At 38.3% G+C, this 21,030-nt stretch overlaps 1 protein-coding gene across 1 annotated transcript in view; it reads left to right on the forward strand.

Moving 5' to 3' along the window:
• The window catches only part of LOC118426656 (neurofibromin-like), a gene marked incomplete in the record, with an annotated part of 59,029 nt that overhangs the window by 11,605 nt on the left and 26,394 nt on the right, over window positions 1–21,030 (forward strand). Inside the window, 22 exon segments of the mRNA XM_035836172.1 lie at window positions 1,406–1,512; window positions 2,187–2,254; window positions 3,040–3,115; window positions 3,900–4,009; window positions 4,697–4,936; window positions 5,387–5,590; window positions 6,372–6,503; window positions 8,061–8,192; window positions 8,672–8,785; window positions 9,555–9,676; window positions 10,562–10,612; window positions 12,638–12,761; window positions 13,542–13,794; window positions 14,797–14,870; window positions 15,545–15,706; window positions 16,041–16,129; window positions 16,687–16,843; window positions 17,441–17,560; window positions 19,091–19,230; window positions 19,449–19,521; window positions 20,239–20,372; window positions 20,805–20,921. Coding sequence (XP_035692065.1) covers window positions 1,406–1,512; window positions 2,187–2,254; window positions 3,040–3,115; window positions 3,900–4,009; window positions 4,697–4,936; window positions 5,387–5,590; window positions 6,372–6,503; window positions 8,061–8,192; window positions 8,672–8,785; window positions 9,555–9,676; window positions 10,562–10,612; window positions 12,638–12,761; window positions 13,542–13,794; window positions 14,797–14,870; window positions 15,545–15,706; window positions 16,041–16,129; window positions 16,687–16,843; window positions 17,441–17,560; window positions 19,091–19,230; window positions 19,449–19,521; window positions 20,239–20,372; window positions 20,805–20,921 — 2,799 coding nt within the window.

Consider the following 21,030-nt stretch of genomic DNA (forward strand, 5'->3'; position numbering starts at 1 on the left):
CGTAATAGTTTCCGAGGCTATTTGTGTATCAACTGTACATGGCTGAATGGTCATAGTGCTTTTTTTGGCTGGGCATTGCGTCACGTTATTCCCCTTATAGTGTTTACATCCTGTAATAATCGGCAAAGGCGTTGATGTCCTTGAAAAGAGGAAGGAATTAGTGGAAGGTGTATTTTTATCTTCATGTCTACCTTGTCCCCCCAACGACCTGGAGGTCAAGGGACTAGGTAGGTAGGTAGGTAGGTATTTTTAAACACTTAGTTTCTACATAAAAGAGCCCTTTGGTATGGTATGTAAGTTTCTAATTTAGTTGTTATCAGAAAAGTAAACATTACAACCTTTCTTGTCTGGTTGTGTTTATCCATGTAACAAGACTAGGGTACTTCAAAGAATCTAGGAATAGGTGTATAATACAGGGAACTTTTTTTTTTGGTTTTCAACTACAGTTTTTGTAAGGATCACTCATTTTTTGGACGAAACGAATCCCCTTGGAATGGAACACCTGCTGAAGACACGACTTGTAGCCCTTGACCAAAATAACACACGACTCATGCATCTATATATATGCATAATATATATTGTGTTATTTGCTCAAGTGATTTCTGTACTGGATACGTTGAGCATTATTAGGAAGCAGGGATTATCATTTGGTACTTACTTATAGGTGTTTTCTGTCTTAAAAGTTCTGCTGTTCTTGAAAATGATTGTCGGCAGGAATAGAAGAGAGGACAGTGAAAGGAAGTGGTGGGTTGTAATATCCTTCCTTTTAAGAACAAAGTGAAGGAGGCAGCTGGGAACGGAAATTCAGACTTCAGAAGGATTCATCATCCTTTGCTGTCCACCCATTCACCTTTTGAGTCATGCTGTGCCTATTTAGAAACTGATATACTTTCTGTGATTTGTTAGGTTACATGATCAATTGCAAACTTAATCTTATGGTCATTTTATTGGCTTGAAAGTTATCTTTGTACAATTGTTCAGGTCAGAACACATAACTGTAGCCGCAAGGCAGAAAGGGTTTCTGGAGCTAGAATCCCAAAATAGAAAATCTACATACTTTCAAGTTTTGAATAAAACATTATGAGCTTTACTCATGTTTAACATTACTGGGAAGCTGCTCCGACAGTACCACATGTTTGTGGATTTTCATCATTGGCTACAATACAGGATATTGAAAGTATTGCTTGACGCATCATACTGTGATTTAAACCTCCTCTTCAAATTTAGCCCACATAGTTGCATTTTTTCCCACATTCGGAATTCCTGCTTTGACTTGAAGAATGGCTAGGTGTTGTTCTTATTTGAGAAAGGGGTCCCTGAGAAATGTGTGGAGGAATAAACGCGATGTTCGCGCTAAGTCCATGATCGAGATGGGTGTCCGTGAACGCTCGTTTTCCCTTCCCAGACTCCACAACTTGTCGGTGTGCAGCGAGGATACTCCAGACATCAGCGACTTGGAGCTGATACAACACATCAACGTCGACCTGTCACGCCTCACCAGATTGTTGCAAGGTGAGAGAAAGATGTTTTAAGACAATGTCTTAAGATGATCATGCAGTGAGATACATGTAAGTTGATGCTACAATCAAACCTGTCTATAGCATCTACCCAAGGGACAGTAGAATTGATAATTGTACATAGGTGGTCAAGATAGACTGGATTCTTAATACACTGCTTAGGTCAATAGCGGAAACAATGATCTGAGAGACAACTTTAAAGTGACGACAATGACCAGGAGGTTCTAATATTTAAAGGTAGTCATTAGTATAGATTTGACTGTATGGAGGCTTTCCTTTTCATTTGATTTGATTTTATGGAAACTTTCATTAAATGTTTCCACTACCAGGTCCTGATTAGACACTTGAATAATCTAATTATCGGACTCTAAATTCAAGTCGTTCTAGCATCTGTTACCTTACAATTGAGAATATATACAATATTGCAGGTCCATTGAGTGGTTAACATTTGTACAAATGGAAACAAGTTAACTTTGAAATCAACATCTTTCACCATTAAAGCACACCTTACCAATTATCAAACAAAGTTCAGCCTTGTGCTGGTAGTATTTTTTACCAATAGACCATGCCAAGTGCAGACATATTCTTCCTAGATTGTTGCATGAAAACTCTGTGTGTACCTTTTGTGTAAGATTGTGACCTTAAGGCTCTTGACCTGTGTTGACCCAGAAGCTGTGCAGAAGTTTAAGCAGCTGAAGAAGTCTGTACACATAGCACTAGCGACGAATCTCGAGAGAGTAAGTATATTCTAGTCATTCTAGTCATTGTTGTCTTTTAGACTGAAATTATTTCTTAATGTGAATAGAATCATGTTGGTCTGTAGCACTTTATACACCTTTCTCACGCGGCGGCCATGATAGATCGAAGAAGAGGTCAATGAGGCAAACAGACAAAACTTATTTCTAAAATCAGGTCCCATTTAGTTTTCCCCCAAACCACACAAATTTTGATGATATAAGATAGAATAATAAATATTACAAGAAGTGTTATGCACCGAAAGATGTAGCAATTTAGAGTAGTGTAGACTGACCCCATAGTCCCTTAAGAGATGCAAAATAAAAACATAATAATGCAAATTTTTAACGAATTTGCAGCCATTCACTTATTGGTCGATTTCCTAATTGGCAGGCTACCATTGGTCGAACTGCTAATTATGATGGACAGCCTTTTGTTTGCCACATTGAACTCGTTTTAGATCTATCATGGCCGCCGCGTGAGAAAGGTGTATGGGTGGTGTGTTGCACCATGTTTGCATGTTTGGAACTTGATTATAAAAGGTGAATAGAAGGCATTGATTTTTAATGATTGCATGTAGTAATTTCCTTTTTCTTAGCACTTCATGATCATGTATTTGCCTAGCATTTGCCTTGACTGTTGAAAATGTTATATAGTCACTGACATTGTTATGTGTATTCCTAAAAGTAAAAGTTGTGTACATGTATTCTAACAATTACATTAAGAACTGGAAATATTGTGCGCAGAATTTTCTAATAGTATTCAATTTTTACTTTGGGTTCTCTAGGCCATATGGAATCTTCTAGAAAATTATCCAGAGGAATTCCAAGAACTTCATCAGAAACCAAGTGCAGACCTAGAAGGTAATTCAGGGCTTTTTTAAAAGAGGGAAACAAGGACATTGTGCACCCATGCCCTGACCATGCCTTCCCTTACTCTAGGGAGCAGATTCTCTGGCAAGGATACACTTCTGATTGTCCAGGGAGGCCACTTGGTCTCATCAAGCCATAGAATGCCCCATTTTAACTTTGAATTCTCTAAAACTACACACCTCAACTTCATCACTTTTCAAGATAAAAAAACTTGTTATGTTCATGAGGGTGAAACGTTTTGAAACTTCAATATTCAGTATTTTTGTATCTTTACTGTAAACTTCAAAGAATGGACCTGTATAATGGTTTTCTTGATATTTTTTTACAATATGAAAGTATCAAAGTATCCTTAAGTCTGTAAACACACATTTATAGACATTGAAATTGTGCCTTTTGTCAAATGATGTCATTCAGCACCAAGGACAGGGAAAACTGCTGTTGTTAGCTATTACATCAGCATGTTTTAGCAGGCATTCAAAATTGTATTAATTGTAGTCATCCTGCTGTTGGAAAGACTAGTATAAATTAGAATTAGATCCCCTGGAAAAATATAATATTAGTCTTGAGTTGTAATTCTCATAATCCATTAATTCAAAAGCTACATAAATAAACATTAGAGATAGCAAGACACATATGAAAATGTAATGCAAGCTCCATTGATAGATTAGTCTGGGCTATCCTGTCCTGGAAAATTGAAGAGATTTCTTTGAAATGCAGAGGTGTTTGAGGGTTGTCTGTCTGACTTCTTGTTTTCCCACAAACTCCCCACAAACAGAGTGTGCGGAGAAGTTGTTTGATCTGTTGGACACCTTTGCCGGGGAGGGCTCTAGGAGGAAGGTGGCAGCCGTATGGCCACTGCAGATCATGCTGCTGGTGCTATGTCCTGTGAGTATTTCCTAGAAGTCCTAGTTTTACTGTAGATTAGGCCATACCAATTTAATTGATTGGTTCACGGATTCGCTCGCTCCTATTTTTTGGAAAATAAAATGAAAATAAAAATTACCACTCAATAATTTTTCACCATTAATGAAATCATTCACCAACTTTCTGGTGTAACAAATTAGCCTTTATATTATAAGCTCCTTAAAATGTGGGTATTGTTATAATTGCAGTCATACTTTTCATTCATGAAGAATGGGACAAACATAAAAACTGACACTACTTTTGTAATTTTCAACGAACAGGTGCTGTTGCTGTACAGTAATAGTGTTTTTGTACTTTTTTCAAGCTGAAAACTTTTTATTCTTTATGTTTTGGATTAGCCCTTATCTTTACCCCAACCATTTTACATTTTTTTTCGCCCTTTCGCTACATATTTTTTATGAAAAAATCTGTGAACCAAGAAATTAAATTGGTGTGGCCGTATGTGTCCAGTTTTTGCAAAATCACACAACTGATAATTTTTTGACAGTAATGTCTCTGTAGGTATGTTAAATCACTAGGGATGTGTATAAAGTATTATATAACTGTATGGACTTTGAAACTTGCAGCTGACTATACTATTAAAGTTATTACATGATACATATTTTTGATAAATAAATGAAATCAACTCATATGATCTTTTCTTTCCAGGCATTGTTGCAACAAATAGCTAGTAATGACCCCAACGTAGTGTCCAACCCAAGATACCAGAAGAAGCGACTGTTCATCGATCATGTCAAGAAGGCCCTGAGCGGCCAGGGAGTGCCAAAACACCTGACAGAGAGTGCAGCTGTCGCCTGCGTCAAGCTCTGTAAGGCGTCCACCTACATCAGCAGACAAGACAACTCAGTCTTGTGTTTTATTGTACAGTCTCTGTTGGGTGACCTCAAGGTGGGTAGGGTACTGAAAAATTATTTGTAAGTTGTACATGAAGTCAACTGTCTTTTTAGTGGTAAATTGTCACTTTTGTACATGTAAGTATTCTTTATCATGTGATTGAGTTGCCCATATTTTCATCTCAAAGCAACACATCAAAAAAATTTTTCCAATTTTTAAATGCTAATTTGGCAAAGTTGTCAGGTTTAAGACAGAATTAACCTATCTTTAGTATCACCAGTGATTTAGCTTGTACATTTACTATAGTTCACCCTGACTAAATTGTGCTCATGGGGGGCCAGACAGTAAGAGATTGTGTGAACACTGGCTAACTAAGGTCAATGGTTTATGTTACTTGTCTTGAAATTGCAAGAGCCATAAAATGTGGTACAATTTTAAGGTACATCGTATGCTTACAGGATAAGGAAAATTACTAGACAAGAAATCTTCCTTCTGTTTTTCCAGAACCTGCTGTTCAATGCTCACAAGCAGTTCTCGCGAGGTCCAGGGTACCAGATGGCGGATATCGAGCTGATGATTGACTGTTTTGTGTCCTGTTTCCGCATCAACCCCCACAACAACTCCCATCTCAAGGCCTGTCTACAGCCCAATGCCCCGCCCGCCTTCCATTTCGTCCTGGTCAGATCTCTACACATGATTATAACACAGGTGAGGGGTACAACTTTATCCTGTCTGAAACAAAAAAAAAGCAAAACGGACAAAGTTGTACATGTTTTATTGTACAGTTATAGAAGTGCTTACATTTTTTGGCAAAGCCTCTGGGGCAGAGGTTTTTACATCATTCACAAATCTCTTGAGTATGTTGTTCTAGAAATTTTTGGAAAGTTAAGTAACACAAAGACAACACTGAAACTGTGCCTGTTGTCAGATGTTGGCATTCAGCACCAAGGACAGGGAGTTTTCATTCCTGTTTTGAAACTGTTTTGGGGTGTTCAAGAAGTACAAATAGAACCAGGGTGTTTATCTCATGTCGTTAGTGAGAAAGCTGTTCATAAGGCCTAGGAAAATGTTGTGTTCCCTGTGTCAGTCCTAAAAAAATTAAGGTTGGTAGGTAGGGATTGTCCTTTTTTATTATTATTTTTAGCTGGCCAAAACTTTAGTGAGACATATTACAATACAGTTGAACAAAGTAATTAAAATGCATGCGGACACTTGTCTTTCAATGCCAAACTTTAATCTTGTGCACAATGGATACATTTATCCTTCATCAGATAGGACAAGCAGTGTTTTTACTTCAATAGGAAGCTGGCTGAATAAAAATTCTATTTGGAAGCTATGTGGATTTACTGCCTGCCCTCCAAAAAAGTCTAGGGTCGGCATTTTTTTTCTAGGGTAGGTTAGGCTACCTACAGCTACCCATCACAACATATTTTCCCTAGGCCTAAGTGTTTGATTAAAGTGTTGCTATGTTTTGTTTGCTTGACTGCAGAGAGCCATGCCATGGTGGCCCAAGATCGACACTCTCTACAGCTTCTCGGGGGAGCTGCGGACGATGCTCACAGACACCCTGAGAAAAGTCACGGAGGGATGCAGCACAAACACACCCCTCAGACTCAGCCAGGTTGGGTCGGACCTTGAGATACATTTACATATTAATGAGCTCATCACCAGAAACTTTGATCATAATTGGCAATGTGTAATTTTAATTTGATTTCATAAGTTAAATTTTTATGTATTTATGTTCCCTGATAGGGAAAACATATTCATTTGTTTCTGATGGTGTGCTCTTTCTTCTTCTGTCATGAACCAGTCAGAGATTAGAACTACATTAGCATATTAGTTGTGTGAATATGAACAATTACAAGCTTGCGGTAGCAAAATCTGTATTCGATTGGTATTTTTCTTTTACTTGCACAAAATACTATCGGGGGAGCCTAATGGTATAGTACTGTGTCCGAGTAGCTTGACAAAAGGCTGCAGGGAAAACATGCATTTTCTGGGAAATGTTGCCTTTCTAGTTGCATGAAGAATTTCTCTTCTAGACATGAGGTAAACAAAGAAATAGATATAGTTCCTTCTATTGTTATCATTTCGACTGCAGTCTTGTGCTGTCTTTTTTTGGCAGTGCCTTCAGGGTGGAGCCATTAGTATAGTATTGGACTTTCTTCTTCTGTTTCGTCTTTATGTATTTCCCACCTTTCTCACCAAGGACATTTTATTAAGTTAATCATCACATTATTCCCTAGAACATTACTTCTATCATTTCTTCTGTCATTCTATCATTTCTACTGTCATATCTTTCAACATGTCTTTTCTCTCTTTCTTTCCTTGTTTCCGTGTCTCCTTGGTTCCAGGCTCTAGTGCACCTGCACATCCATGTGCGGATGTCGACAGTCACAGGCCCGTGGGTGACTAGAACCTCCTGTTTTCAGCCTCTTCCTTTTCTTCAGCTTCAGCTTCTGCTTAGCTCCTGTTTCTTAGTGCATTTAACATGTGAAAAGACATGGTACATCTTGCTTACTCTGTCCGTGTACAAAGAGCTGGAATAAAAGTTTAGTCTTGCTGCGATAAGTATGTCCAAATATTTGGAAACTAAACAAGTTATACTTCAACTGAGAAACCTCTAAATCATAACTGCTGCAGCTTTCAGGAATGCAATGCTAACATACAGACATTATCTACGTAGCAAAAAGCTCAGATAATGGTCATGCAGATTCGAAAAAATTGAAGTTGTTTGTACTTGAAGTAGTTATAAAGTTTTTAAGTGAGCATATCCTGAAAAGAAACATGTTGGAAAAGAGTATCAGCAAAAAGTTATCAGTTGTTTACAGCTTTGCCAGTAGCTTGTTGGCACATAATGTTTCAAGCCTCAGGACATTTGACATTAAACCTATTTACAAAATATTACAATGTACTTGTCATGAGTTGAAAGAGAAACTTAAAATTAAACAAAATTGATTTTGCAGAAAACGAAGCATTCTTAAAGATACATAGCTTGATGAAAGAAATAATTTTTGGTCGTCAACCTGAATATGGCAATTGGAAATGAAACGTCAAAATGGAGATAATTTTGCTGGATTGCATTACATCTATTCTAGATCAAGCAACAGTTATTATTGGATGTACAAGTTTCGTACAATGATGTATAATTGAAATTAACATTTTGTTTTACCAACAGAGCATGACATTACGGGAGAAAGTGACCAGTCTGAAGTTCAAGGAGAAACCAGCAGATGAAACATTGAGCTACAAGACCCTCCTGCTGTGGATAGTCAAACTCATCTACCCAGACCCCATGCTGATGTTACATGTAAGTTGGACACTTCTTACAGGGTTTACTTTGGGATTAGTAGACTAGAGTGTTAAATTGTATGCAGAACAAAGCATTTCTTTTACACGTACTTGATGTTTGCACTGAAGACATCGTCAAAGTTAGCTTAGAGTCTATTGTATTTAAGTATCTACCCTGACACCTTGACTGTTGGGAGGTGGCAATATTTGACCATTCTCTTGTAGAATAAGTCAAAACTGTGATTTTCTGTGCCATCTGTAATGGCACGGTAAATGGGATAAAGCAGAAATTAGGAAGGGCAATCATTGATTGACTAGTCTCCTTCTTAGAAATATTCCATGCCTGAAGTGATTAATGACCAAATGTTAAAATATGGACAGGTACCAGACTAAATAGCAGTCAAAGCCAAAGTCAAAGTTAATGGCAAAGCAGGGATGCATTCAGAGAAGGGAACTGGAGAAATGCAGTAAAACTGACGTTACCTTTCCTGTTGACAGAACCCTGGAAAGATGGGCCATGAGATCCAGAGCAGCACCTTGGAGCTGATAAATGGCCTGGTGTACCTGGTCCCACAGGAACACATGCCTGAGCTGTCACAGGAAGCCATGGAGGTACGTATGTGCAGAGAGAGATATACTCATTGCATAGACTCATTTTCAAAGATAAAGGTCTGTAGTACAGTAGTATTGTGCAGTAGTATGTGCAGATAATATATACTCATCGCATTCGACCCATCTTCAAGCATGCAACAAGTCTGTAGTACAGTACATGTACTAAGTAATACAGTGGGAAGCATGTTTGCTGTGTCGTGACTTTGTGGTGGAAACGTCACCATGAAAACAAGAAAATAAAATCAACTGCACATCTCAAACTTACAGTAACCTCTTGTGGAATGTTTCTTTTACATCCTATGAATGTTTAACCTAGCCTGGGTACCATCTGGCTGGCATTTCGTTTGTATGTTCGCTTCTTCTTAGCATCTTGAGAACTGTACATTCAATCATTTTGGTGGCGATGTCAGTTGATAAGCGAATTAGGGAATGGGTTCTAGAGCGATCGGTCCAACAGGTATTCCAACACCAAGCAAATGGAGTGTGTTTCGGGTGTTGGGACGCCTGTTTAAAATGAGGGCTTGAACCTTTTCCTTAATTCGTTCATGTGAAGGGACCAATCAGTGCCCTCGTCCAAAATTTGGATGATTCCAGACATTAGAGATGTCGGAGTTCCTAGACGGAATAGAAAGAAATGACTGTATATAATATATAATAAAAGTTGGAGTAAGAAGTGACTACACTTTGTATATAGTATGTAATAGCCATTGGAGCAAAGCACTATCCGGACGGTACCCAGGCTATGTCTAACCACAGTCCCTGTCCGTAGGCGCTCCTGTGCCTCCACCAACCAGAAAACATCGAACTGTGGAACCCCGAGGCGCCTATCGCAACTTTCTGGGACATCAGGTATGCCGTAGAGGAGAACAGCCAAGTCTCGTTACATATGAGGTTTGCAGCAGTTGACTACTAACCATGTGATGTGACTCACAGTAGAGCAACAACTAAACATCACTTCCCAGCCCTTATGCATACCCTTAAACTCTTAAAGTATGAGGTGGCAAACTGTAGTACAGCTATAGTAACTCAAGTAGTGAAAAAATAGTGTTGCAATAGCTAGCTGTTGGTTTCGCACATTGGTGTACTTCAGGTGCCTGTTATTGCCAACTTGAAACTTTGTCGTCAACCAACGAACTGAAAATGGTTTTGAAACTGATAATAATCCAAATTTAATAAAAGTACTTTTTTGCTAACTTTACCTTTGTTATGAATTAAATGAATGCTACAAAGTGCATTTCATGATTTGATTCCTTGCACAGTATACTGTGCACACATTGATAGTGAGTGTTGAATTGTAAAAAAAAATAATGTTACAACTGTCATGATAATCATTGGAACAAATTTATTTTAGCTAACTATCATATTTACAATTTGGCTTACATAGGAATAACTGCTTTGATCATTTAATTAGGCGTAGGAAGTACCAACTTAATGTGTTTTGTTGGCTCTTTATGGTAATTTTTTGGTAAGTACATATATAAAGTTCGAGCAAAAGTTTGAAAATGGTAAAAGAACAAGAAATCATAATTTATAGTTTAATAATTCATATTTCATTTATTATTTTAAAATCAAGATTACATGTTTCTTTTTATGTAATCTTCAGAGTTGTAGGCAACTTTCACTATGATCTTGATGTGTTATAACTATTACAGCTGTTAATGTTAAATGCACAGATTCTGAACTACATCTGAAATAGCAAAAAGTGTAAATAGCGTGTAGCTGATATCACCAAAGTACATAAAATAAAGCAAGCATTGTTTAAACATTGCATTGCAGTGATAGTGAGTGGACAGCCAAATCAACCAAGGCTGGATTCCTAGCAGAGAGGTAACAGATGAATCATAAATTCAAGTAGGAGTCAATTTGATAAACTGTAGTTGTTTTCCTGCTCTTCCTTTGCAAGTGGGGAAACATGCCTCCAACAATTTTCTATTTAAGTCCAAATGCAAGTGATTCACTTAAAGCTCAAAAAAAGAAGTGAATGTTTTTATTGCAGAGCTTTGTTACAGATTTTATGTTTCTGTCACCTTTGGTTAACCTTTCTCATGCTAAGGATGACCTTGGTGCCAGTCTGGTGAGTTAGCATGACGCAGGGTAACATGTCCCCCTTGGAAAGGAAGACACAGTAGCAACAAATTTATCACATCAATGAATCTGTCTAAAAAAAATCAGTTGATCAGTCAATCAACACTTAAATTCTTGGTCAAAATGTCAATCAATTAGAAAACACCCACTTTACCATCCATGGAACCGAACCATCTCTAGATCTCTCAACTGTCTACAGTTAACCACTATTCAACTTTGCAACTGTTTAACCAGCTATTGTTTAGACTAGGTCTTCAATTCTAACTATTAGGTACTGCAAAACTCTCTGCTGTATCCCATAATAATTTTGAACTAACATCATCAACAGTAGTTAGTCAATGATTGCTAATCTTAGTAGAGTAGGTATCTTCTGTTGCAACAAGAATGTTTGTTGTCTCTGACCTTGCTTTTTTTCCAGTCGATAGTAGGGGTGGGTACTGGTGCATTGGACTTGAATATCACTCTAAAGCTGCACACCAAAAAGAACACCTCAATAGCTCTGAACCAAAGCAACTTCTACATGTATTAAACATTTCATGCAACACAAACAAACACAAAAGCAAAACAGATACATCAAAGATTGTTCATGCATTTTCCAACAGTTATTTCTGATTGGATGAATGCTCTAGATTAGGGGTGGGTACCGGTACAAAACCATTTTTTCTTATTGTACCGGTCCGGAAAAAACGGACCTGAAAAAAATCGGTGGACCGGATATTGGACCTAATAGAAAATAAACGGATTAATATGATCAGAAATTCACGCGTTTGGGGGCTTACCGTTCGACGAAAATAACGAGAGCGAAACAGGTGAGTTTATAATAATTTCTACAAAGTTTTCCAGTCAATCGTATAGACGCAGTTAGTCTTGCAGGATTTTAGAACGCCAGTGGAAGTCAAACATCCACAAAACATACTATTTGTGGCGAAATGTACCATTGTTTTGAGTATTGTCCAGTCACATGCTCTCACATACTGAATCAGGTCCAGGTTGAGGTCCGGACCTGGACCTGAACCAGACCTGGACCTGAATTTTCTGTACTGGTACCCACCCCTACTCTAGATATTAAGTTAATGGTAAGAGTTTTGACCCTAGCAGCTGAAGTATGCAGGTCAAACTGAACTGGTATCAACCCCTTAGCAGCTTGACAGGTTCAGGTCTGGGCCTGGACCTAATATTCTGAACCTAGACCAGAATGAGTTGGATTGGTATCCACCATAGGTTGTGTGTATTATTGATCCTAGAGCAATCAGTATATTATACTTCATGTGAAAATGTTTTGCTATATGACTTTTTCTATAGTGCTGTTCTGTCAACAGTGCACATGTGAACAAACTTTTCTCATCCTTTTCTGAAGAATGTCTTCAATGTTTCTCACTTATTTCTTGAAATATTCCTTTTTTTAAAAGAATCTTACTCCTAAGCCTTTCCTCAATGATATATTGTATATAATGTCAAAATCCGAAGTCTACACACATGTAGGTCTCCTGCAACTGTGCTATTTGGACAAAAGGTAGCATTAGATACGCTACTTGTATCTTGGTCATAAATAGAATACTATATTTATGTGCTCCTACAACAATTATTTCTTGATAATATCACTTTTCTATTATCATCATGTACATATGACTACAAGTGGTAGACATTTTGATATGTTTACAGTGGTTATTTGGTAAGTTACTGTAAGGTAACTGTTACTAGTGCTGAGTATAGAATAATGTATAATGTATAATCAGAGTCTCATTGAGTGCCTCCCCCCCTTTGCAGTTGCCAAGTTTTGTTCTCAGTGTCCCAGAAGCTGATAGTACAGCAGCTCCCCAACAGCACGGACATCTTGAAGTGGCTGAGAGAGATCCTCTCCTGTCGTATCAAGTTCCTCGTCAAGTACAAGGTCAGTGACATGTGCATTTGACACATTTGAATAGTGTTCCTACAAAAATGACACACTTAAACATTCATTGGTAATAGCATTAAGATGTTTTATGTCAAAAGTATGCATGCATGTTTTGACTTACAGGGCTAGATATTACGTTGCTTTAGATGTTTTGAAGGTATCTGATATCAGAAGGTAAACATGGTCAAGGAAGCCGTGATCTTGTAAGAATGGCAGAGTTTAGTTGATTTTATTAATAAAAGATGGTTCTGAAACGAAAATGAGGGTAAACAATGCGAGGTCAAATGTAAAATGAAAAAAAATGATTTTCCAAGTAAAAGTTCTCGTTTCACACTGAATTAATCTTATGGATGATATCTGATGCCCATTGATTTTTGTCTGTTCTAAGAAAAAGCTGTAGCCACATGTGACCCAATAGCATCCCTTGTCAATCAGAATTTTATGATTGCCAAAGGATCTATTCTCCAGAGTAAGGGGGTACATGGTCCAGGCATGCTGCCACAGAGCCTGTGTTCCCTCTTTAAAGAAGAATGGCAATAAAAACAATTGAAATGGTGACGATTATCTCTTACAGTCTTACTAGAGGCGAACATAAGACAAAACAAGTCTGGAAAAGAACAGACTGGATGATTGTTCAGTCCTGTGGTTTATCAGTTTTTGGATGTTTTTTTTTTGCCCTCAAGCATTAGTTTTGGTGTCTCCAGAGCATGTCATTCATAAAATCAAGTGTGGCCTGAGGCATTTGGGTTAAAGAGTTTATAGATGATCTTTTCCCAGGACCATGCGACCGTGGGCAGCCACATCCCCATCTGTCGCCAGGCCCACAAGAAGCTGGAGGTGGTGTTCTTCATGTACCTGTGGAGTAGTGACATGGAGGCTGTACTGGTCGCCATGTCCTGCTTCCGCTATCTGTGCGAGGAGGCCGACATCCGCTCGCGCGTGGACGACCTGTCGGTGGAACAGGTGTTGCCCAACTACACAGTGTACTCCGACTTCGCTTCAGCGTGCAATAACAATATCGTGTCCATGGGTAAGTTTACATCGTTTGAATGGGAAGGTCTCGTTTCTGGCATTGCTGTACAGTTTGGGACAAGTAGTTGTGTCCGTATGCAACATTATATAGATTTAGGGTTGTAATTATATAGACTTTTTCTATATAAACAGAAATTGTATGTACCGATGTTTATTTAAAAAAATAGCCTCTTGTTGCTTGAGCAAAAATTTCATAGTTTCACACAAATGTAATTTTTTTTTATATTTTGCATTAATTTTGTCGAGGATGAAAAACAAACTAGATAACAATGAAACACTCCCCCTGCTGCTAAAGAAAGACAGTATTGCAATTTTAGAAATTCTTTGGTATTTTTAAGTTCATTTTTTTGTACATTGGAAACATAATGTTTTGTATTTTCAACAACAAATACAAGGAAAAAGCAAACCCCATACTTGTGGTGCTGCAAACTTCAATGAATTATTTGTAAGCAAATCTTAGTGTCATGGCCATCACCTGAGTAGCAGTGTTTTGTTTCCAACTTACAATGTTTCGGAAATTCACCTCACCTAGTCTCATCATGGTTACTTTGTGCTTCTGAAGTAATGGAAACATGACACATCGATACGTCATGTAGCAGGGAGAAGAAAAACAACTTCAGGAAATTGGAGACAGGCTCAGTGGTAGACTAATCAGGACAGAAGTCATGAATAGTGAGGACTCCCCTGCCAGCTCACTCTAGCCACAACAGAAGGTGTGGGTCCCCCTTCCATGGAGAACCGTCATGCCACATGTGGACATTTTTTTGTTTCCCGAATGATCAAGGCCTGGCATTTTTTCAAATCTGGTGAATGGCTGTCCATGGCTGCAATGCTGTCTCTGTTTAGAATTGTTCACGTTGCTTTACCATGTATATTCTGTCAACATTCAACACATGTATTTTTCAAATGTGATTGCACTAGCTGTGTAGTAGCACCATGCTGGGAAAAGATAGGCTTACACTTTTTTGAAGACGTATTTTGTCGTTCAATCTTTTTTCAGGTCGTGCAGCGCTTCAGAAGCACATAATGTCCCTTCTTAGAAGAATAGAACATTCCACAAGGGGAAACATGGAGGTACGTTATAGTTATGTCAACAATTTTTCTGGCATTACTTAATATGTATACTGTTGCTTGTGTCCAATGATTTAACTGTCACAGTGTTGAATTGGTAGCAGTTTCTTTTTGCTGTGTAACAAAAATAAGTTGATGTGTGGTCCTTATAGATAGTTTGTGCAAGGAAAATTCTTTAAGCCACAATACCTAAAATCTAATTTTGTTTAAGTCTTTGCTTCTTTCTGTCTTAAACTTAAATGGCAGAAAAGTACTTTTTTTTTCAAAAAAACTTGTTGGTACCCTCACGATCGCTGAAGTTTTAGTAAACTTTTAGAACTCTCAGTAGATTTTAAATTAAGTTCACACATTCTGTGTTCCATTGTGATACTGCTATTCTTTCAATTGGAAGCTTTTCATTTTTATCCTGCCACAAAATTCAAGTACTGTAAATGCATTTAAGTTTGCGGTGATATACTTTCACGGTAGCAGGAAAATGGAGTGTTTGCAGTGGTTTTAAGTTTGCGGTAGTGCCATAGACTGTAGTCATATACTATATAAATGGAAAGATGTTTGCGGTGGTTTTTAGTTTGCGTTGAAGTGGCCACCACAAAAACTGCAAACTTTTCTGCATTTACAGTACCACGAGGTTGTTAGTAAATTTACGGTTACCGTATCTACCTTTTGTTTGTCACCAGGCTTGGGAAGAGACAAGAAACAAGTGGGAAAACAACACCAAGGTCCTCATCAACTACCCCAAGGTCAAGGGTGACGACGCGCAGACGCCGGACAGCCTCCACAGAACGGTTGTACGCCGGCGAGCTTCCCAGTCCCCCTCTCTGCATGAGCATGATCTGGATGTGAGCATGGCTTTGCTGCTAGTCAGGAGAGCTAACCAGATTATGCCCAGCAAATTCTGTCTAGCTAACCATCTATAACAATCTATCAATCTTAACCGTTCATTGATCAGTCTTCAAAGTAACTCGCATTCTAACTTGTTTTCTTCGATGAATCAACCATGCTAACGTATTGACTACAAACATTTGTTTGGCTTTTCTAACACCTAACAATGGTTCGCCTTAGAGTCCAAATTAACTCAAATTTAAGACTCAGTTGAAAGTCAAAATGAAATTTTTTTAATGTGATCCTTCCATTGTTTTCAATTGATGTGTTTCAAACTTAATTTGATTACAGGATCAGTTAAACGAGTGGATCAACATGACAGGGTTTCTGTGTGCACTGGGTGGGGTCTGTCTGATGGACAAGACTAACACAAGGAGAAGGTAGGGATCACTTTACAGTAGGGATTGGGTTGACATGGTTAACGTATATACATGTATGGAGAGGGGAACTTTGATCAGGGCTTAGCAAAATCGGCTTAAATTCATGATACAACTACGTTCCACATGAACAAAAGAGACCAAGAAATGAATGTTCATGTTGCATCAATCATTAGAGCATGGCTCTCTCCAAGATCTGTCCCTTTGCCCCCAAGTATGAAAAAAATGTGGACTTGATGAAACTGATGAACTTTTTGGTAAGCTTAAAATGACAGATTTATCAAAGACAATTGACAACATGGGTCCCCAATTATTTGGGACTGAAGAAATTGAAATCTGGAAACAGTCCTGCCAAAGAGGTATTCAGCATATTTAAGATTTTCTAACAAACCCTAACCTCCAAGTAGATGTTGGGGTAAAACATCTAAACTCTCTCTGATTGCAGCATTACTCTCAGCCAATTGGGGTGTCAGTAGCTGTCTGGAAAGCCTGGCAGTCGCAAAGTCCCAACATCTGCTTATCTGGACATTAAACATTCATTACGTTTTCATTCCCTGCAGTATTGCCATTCCTTCGGACCCCAGCAGAAAAGGCAGCGTGTATTCCCTGTACAATGGTTCTCCCCAGTCCGAGGAGGAGATCTACCCTCCTGTCAGCAGATTCCTGGCAAAACTCCTCAACCTTCTGGTGTGCAATAGTGAGAGGGCAGGGCTACAGGTCAGTATTATGGAATAATTAGCTTAGCACCTTTTAGTTGGATCGAATTTCATGCAGGAAAATGGACTACATGAATAGGTTCTTGTTGTGTTCAAATCATTCATGATCACTCGTTCCTAATTAGTTTTTCCTAGAAATTATTGCATTCATAATGATAGAGGCTAGTATTACACTCATTCCTAGAAATTATAGCTACTCTTACTCCTAATTACTACATTTTGTAATTCCAACCAGTGGTTCCTAGAAAAATTTGCTGTAATTCCAAACCAATGGTTCCTAGAAATGAGCATTGTACTAATTTCTAGCCAATGATTCCTAGAACCTGTTGCTGCACTGTTTCCTAGAAATAATCAGTGACTCTTGAAACTAAATCCTATTCCTAGAAAAACTACGTCTTTATTTTGTACAGGCTGTTGCATCAATTCTGAGAAATTGAATGTTGCCTCCAGCATTGCATGTTTATGCAAAATGGTCCATTTATAGTACATAAGGCACTGTGATGCAAAAACAAGTTTTTCTTGTCTTTTATTAATCATTTTTATCATTTATCAGATACGAGCATTTTTTTATCTTTAATCATCTTTTATTATGTATCAGATCCGAACAGCTGTGAAGGACCTCCTTGGACTTGAACTCCACCCAGCCCTTTATCCCGTCCTCTTCAACCAGATCAAGTCCAACGTCAACAAGTTCTTCGACTCGACAGGGCAGGTACGCGTAAGTCAAATTCCCGTTCTTTCTTACGCTACCTGACCTAGAATTGATGCCAGCCATTGGAAATAAATCTAAAAACTTGCGCAAGGTTTAGAAGTTATGAAAGAGTTTAGCAACTTGATTTTTGTTGCTTTTCTAAGTGAAAAGATATGAACATTTTTCTTTCTTGTATCTTAGTTTCAGTCATTTCCCAAAAACAAGTAACAAAAGATTTTTTAAATTTCATTTTTGTCAAAATTATGTTTTCTTTATTGTTTCTCATGCAAAGACAGAAACTATTAGCAAGTAAGATGAGACTATGTTATTATCATACATGGCTTTGTAACTGAGGAATGTATGTGTAAGCTACTGTAAATGCAGAAATGTTCGCGGTGGATTAATGTTCGCGGTTTTCGCGGCGGTCGCTCCACCGTGAATTTAAAGCCACCGCGAACATTTTTCAATAACAGTAAGAGACTACAGTGCATGGTGCTACCGCGAAATTAAGACCACCGCGAACTTAAATGCATTTACAGTATATCAAATTGTGTTCTTATGCTACATGTAGGTGTGATGTTTTTTTCTGCCAAAGTGTTTCAAGTAGGAGAGCATTTAGAACCCTGCATGATGAATGTAGAGACAGTCTATATCTGTATATACAACTGTCAGATAGAACACCACTCCCACGGCAGCGATGATAAAAACATCTCCACAATTAGACTGCCGCGTAAACTTTCTCATGTTCTTGTTCTTTACCATATATGGTGAAAGTTTGAGGTTGGTTGACAGAATGTGTGGGTGTTTGGTGGGGATCAGTCTGGGAACTAGATTCCTCTCCGCCCCCACACAATATACCACATGGGTAATATGTCACATACTGATGCTAACACTCAGTTTTCATCTTTTGGGAGAAGTTCAGAAATGAGCATTGGGAACAAAATGTTGCACAATTTGTTTGATATTAAAGAGATTTAATGATATCTTCTTTCGTTCATTCCTTCATTCACTCTATCACACAGACTCATACATGCACATACACATATGCTGTAACATAAGGTAGGATGTGATTTGTCTGCATATTATACAACATGTTGCGCTTGAAAATCAAGAAGCAGGCATACACACTGCCCGCATGCGCGCACGCACACACACACACACACACACATGCACAACAAACTTGCCTATTTTTGTAGCCATATTGCATGAAATATGTTCCATGAAAGTAACTTTTTATCTTGTTCCAGGGTAACTTTTATGCTGACCTAAAACTTCAGATTAAAATCTTGAACTTTGGTATTTTTTTCTTTTCATGTACTTTTCCACTAGACAATCAACTGCAGTTGCAGTGTTTCTTTTTTCTGCTGCCTCCTTTTTTTTCACGATAATTTTAGTTGATGGCTTTACTTGGATTTGTTTAATATGTTCCTGGGTTCCAAGTAATTTTTCTATGCATTGGGTGTCACTTTCTGTTTCCAAATCTTTTTTTCAAATCTCTAGCCAAATGAATGGGTGATGCACAGCATTTTGCAAAACGTGAAGTGTCTTTTTTTGCAGGTAACAGTGACAGAGACTAACACACTATTCGTGGAGCAAGTCATCTCCATTATGAAGAACATCCTAGAGAACAAGAGTGATCAGGCATACGAACACCTTGGGAGTGCCAGTATCGAGAATCTCATGTTGGGACTGGTCAGGTATATGTTAAACCCTCATTCTCCTTGACCAATAGTAAATACAGATTTTTTTTGTGCTAAGAAACTACTTAGCAAGGGAAAGGTTAATCCATTTCTGTGAGGTTAACCTGCAAAATTGAAAAATAAATGGAAAATAGTCAAAATTTTCCATTTATTTCCTTTAAGAAAATTGCAGAGCTTTGTTTTTCATTTGATGTCTTTTATCCCCATTTCTTTAGATATGTACGAAACTTGGATCACAGTGTTCAGGGCATCCACATCAAGACCAACATGTGCTGCCTGGTTGAAGTGGTAGGTGGCGCTTCTTTAGATTGCACATACAGTAAAATGTGAACTTTAATAGAGACCAAATCGTAATAACAGGTCCGTGTCTTAAAGTCATTATAACATTTTGTGTTAGAATACAGTCAAACCTGTCTATAGCGGCCACTCAAGGGACCGGACAAATTTGGCCACTATAGACAGGTGGCCTCTGTATAGAGGTGGCAACTTGTAGATAAAATACCCAAGGGACCGACAAAAAGTGGCCACTATGGACAGGTGGCCCCTCTGTAGAGGTGGCCCCTAATACAGGTTTGACTGTATGTAGTTTCCTTAACTCAAGTTTCTCAAGAAGCTTGTTGAGTTCACCCAATATGCATTTCCTAGTTGTTTCTTTATTGTAACCTTACATTTATCTACCAAAGATGTTTGTAGTCTATGTTTTGTATTTTTTCTATATCTGTGTTGGCAGCCACCACCAGCCTCTGCTGCTTGGCTACCCCATGTAATGTACTGTCACATTTTGAGATACAAAAACTGGAAGTTTCATTGCAGTGCCAATGCAAGCCATTGGTAGACCCTAAATCTAATCATTTCCCATTTTTCTACCAACACATCAGTCCATCCAGTTACCTTTGAGTTATCATAGTACCAAAGGTGCACATGCACAAATGCTACCTGAAACATAAACCTTTCAGGGGAGGTAATGAATACAAAATAAAAATAGTTCTTTGACTGTACCATTAGATGATGAGCAGAAGAGACGACCTCTCCTTCCACCATGAGATGAAGTTCCGCAACAAACTTGTGGAGTACCTGACGGACTGGATCATGGGAACCTCCATCCAGCCTGAGCAGGAGGATCTCAAGGTCATGACAAGGTCAGGACGACATTGCTTTCAAGGAGATGCCCTTGAAACTAATAGTGCATACAGTACTATAAACTTTGTAATGCTTGTTTCTGTGTTCGTGTTTTTTTGTGTTGACCTGTAACTGTGATCCGGCTAACATGTGTTTATTGTTTCAACAATTGTTCAAACAGCGAACTCAGATGCCACAAACTCTTGATCTAAGCTTACAGCATTTCTGGGTACTGAACTCAAAGCAGTGACTGTACAATATGTCAGATGTTTTTTATTGGACCTCCAGCAAAAACACTATTACAAGCTGTTGTTCTTTTCTTAGATATCGTAATGTGCTGTCAACTCATATTGTTCCACTCATATATTAGTATTGCAAACTATGATAAACGTTGCCATGCAGTCTTATATTCTAATGTTCATGTATTGTATGTATTTCCATTGTTTTGACAGGGACCTGGACCAGGCTAGTATCGAGGCAGTTGTTGCTCTGTTAACTGGGTTACCTCTTCAGCCTGAGGAGGGGGACGGGGGAGATCTCATGGAAGCCAAATCACAACTCTTCCTCAAGTAAGTACCAACCAATAAGAGGATAGCATTAGAAGGGAAAATAGTCTTTATTACTAGTATATACACTTCTGCTAGTTGTTACCAGTGATTTTCTGAATGTCATTCAGTA

This window comes from Branchiostoma floridae, chromosome 11, assembly GCF_000003815.2.
Source record: "Branchiostoma floridae strain S238N-H82 chromosome 11, Bfl_VNyyK, whole genome shotgun sequence".
NCBI lineage: Eukaryota > Metazoa > Chordata > Leptocardii > Amphioxiformes > Branchiostomatidae > Branchiostoma > Branchiostoma floridae.